Here is a 641-nt window from a genome sequence, read left to right as displayed (position 1 = left end):
ATCCATGAGAACCTGCAGGACGTTTATTTAAGTTTATTTTCAAAGTGCAAGGACCAGTAAAGAAAACCAACACTCAGCTTCTTCATCACTCATTCAGTCCTTCAGTAAGTAGCAGACTTTAGCGTTTATAGAACTGGTCCCGGTTTTGCATCAGTCCACAAACTCGGTATGTTTACAGGCAAGGATGCAGATCTACAGTAAAAAGACTCTTTCTAAACAAACAGCTCACAGAATGAGACATTAAGTCAACAGTGAGATTTACCTGTGGACACACTCCCTCCACAGCATCGACAACTACAATGGCACCGTCACACAGCCTGACAGCGGTGGAAACTTCAGAAGAGAAGTCGACGTGACCAGGAGAGTCGATGAGATTCAGTAAGTACTCCTGATCTCCTGAGGAGACAACAGGCACGCAAACACAGTTTAGAGGCTTCTCCTGAAAAAAAACCCTCATTTAGACTACAGAGGATTGATCAGCTTTTAATTTACAGTAATGGTAACACTGGAGCTCAGATCAGCCAACTAACACTTACTTTCATTCATGATTATCCTATTCACTACTACTATAGTTAGTAGTAGTGAGGTGTATTCTTTATAGACAATAATGTTAAAGTAATTCTATTCAATTCAATTCAATT

At 40.1% G+C, this 641-nt stretch overlaps 1 protein-coding gene across 1 annotated transcript in view; it reads left to right on the top strand.

The window, feature by feature from the left end:
- The window catches only part of efl1 (elongation factor like GTPase 1), a gene marked incomplete in the record, with an annotated part of 77,219 nt that overhangs the window by 2,192 nt on the left and 74,386 nt on the right, over window positions 1-641 (top strand). Inside the window, 1 exon segment of the mRNA XM_035682222.1 lies at window positions 286-378. Within this exon segment, the coding sequence (XP_035538115.1) occupies window positions 286-378 (93 nt within the window).

Source organism: Morone saxatilis, unplaced genomic scaffold (assembly GCF_004916995.1).
Source record: "Morone saxatilis isolate NCDOM2014 unplaced genomic scaffold, NCSU_SB_2.0 Contig11, whole genome shotgun sequence".
Lineage (NCBI taxonomy): Eukaryota > Metazoa > Chordata > Actinopteri > Moronidae > Morone > Morone saxatilis.
This window is presented reverse-complemented; position numbering and strand designations above follow the sequence as displayed.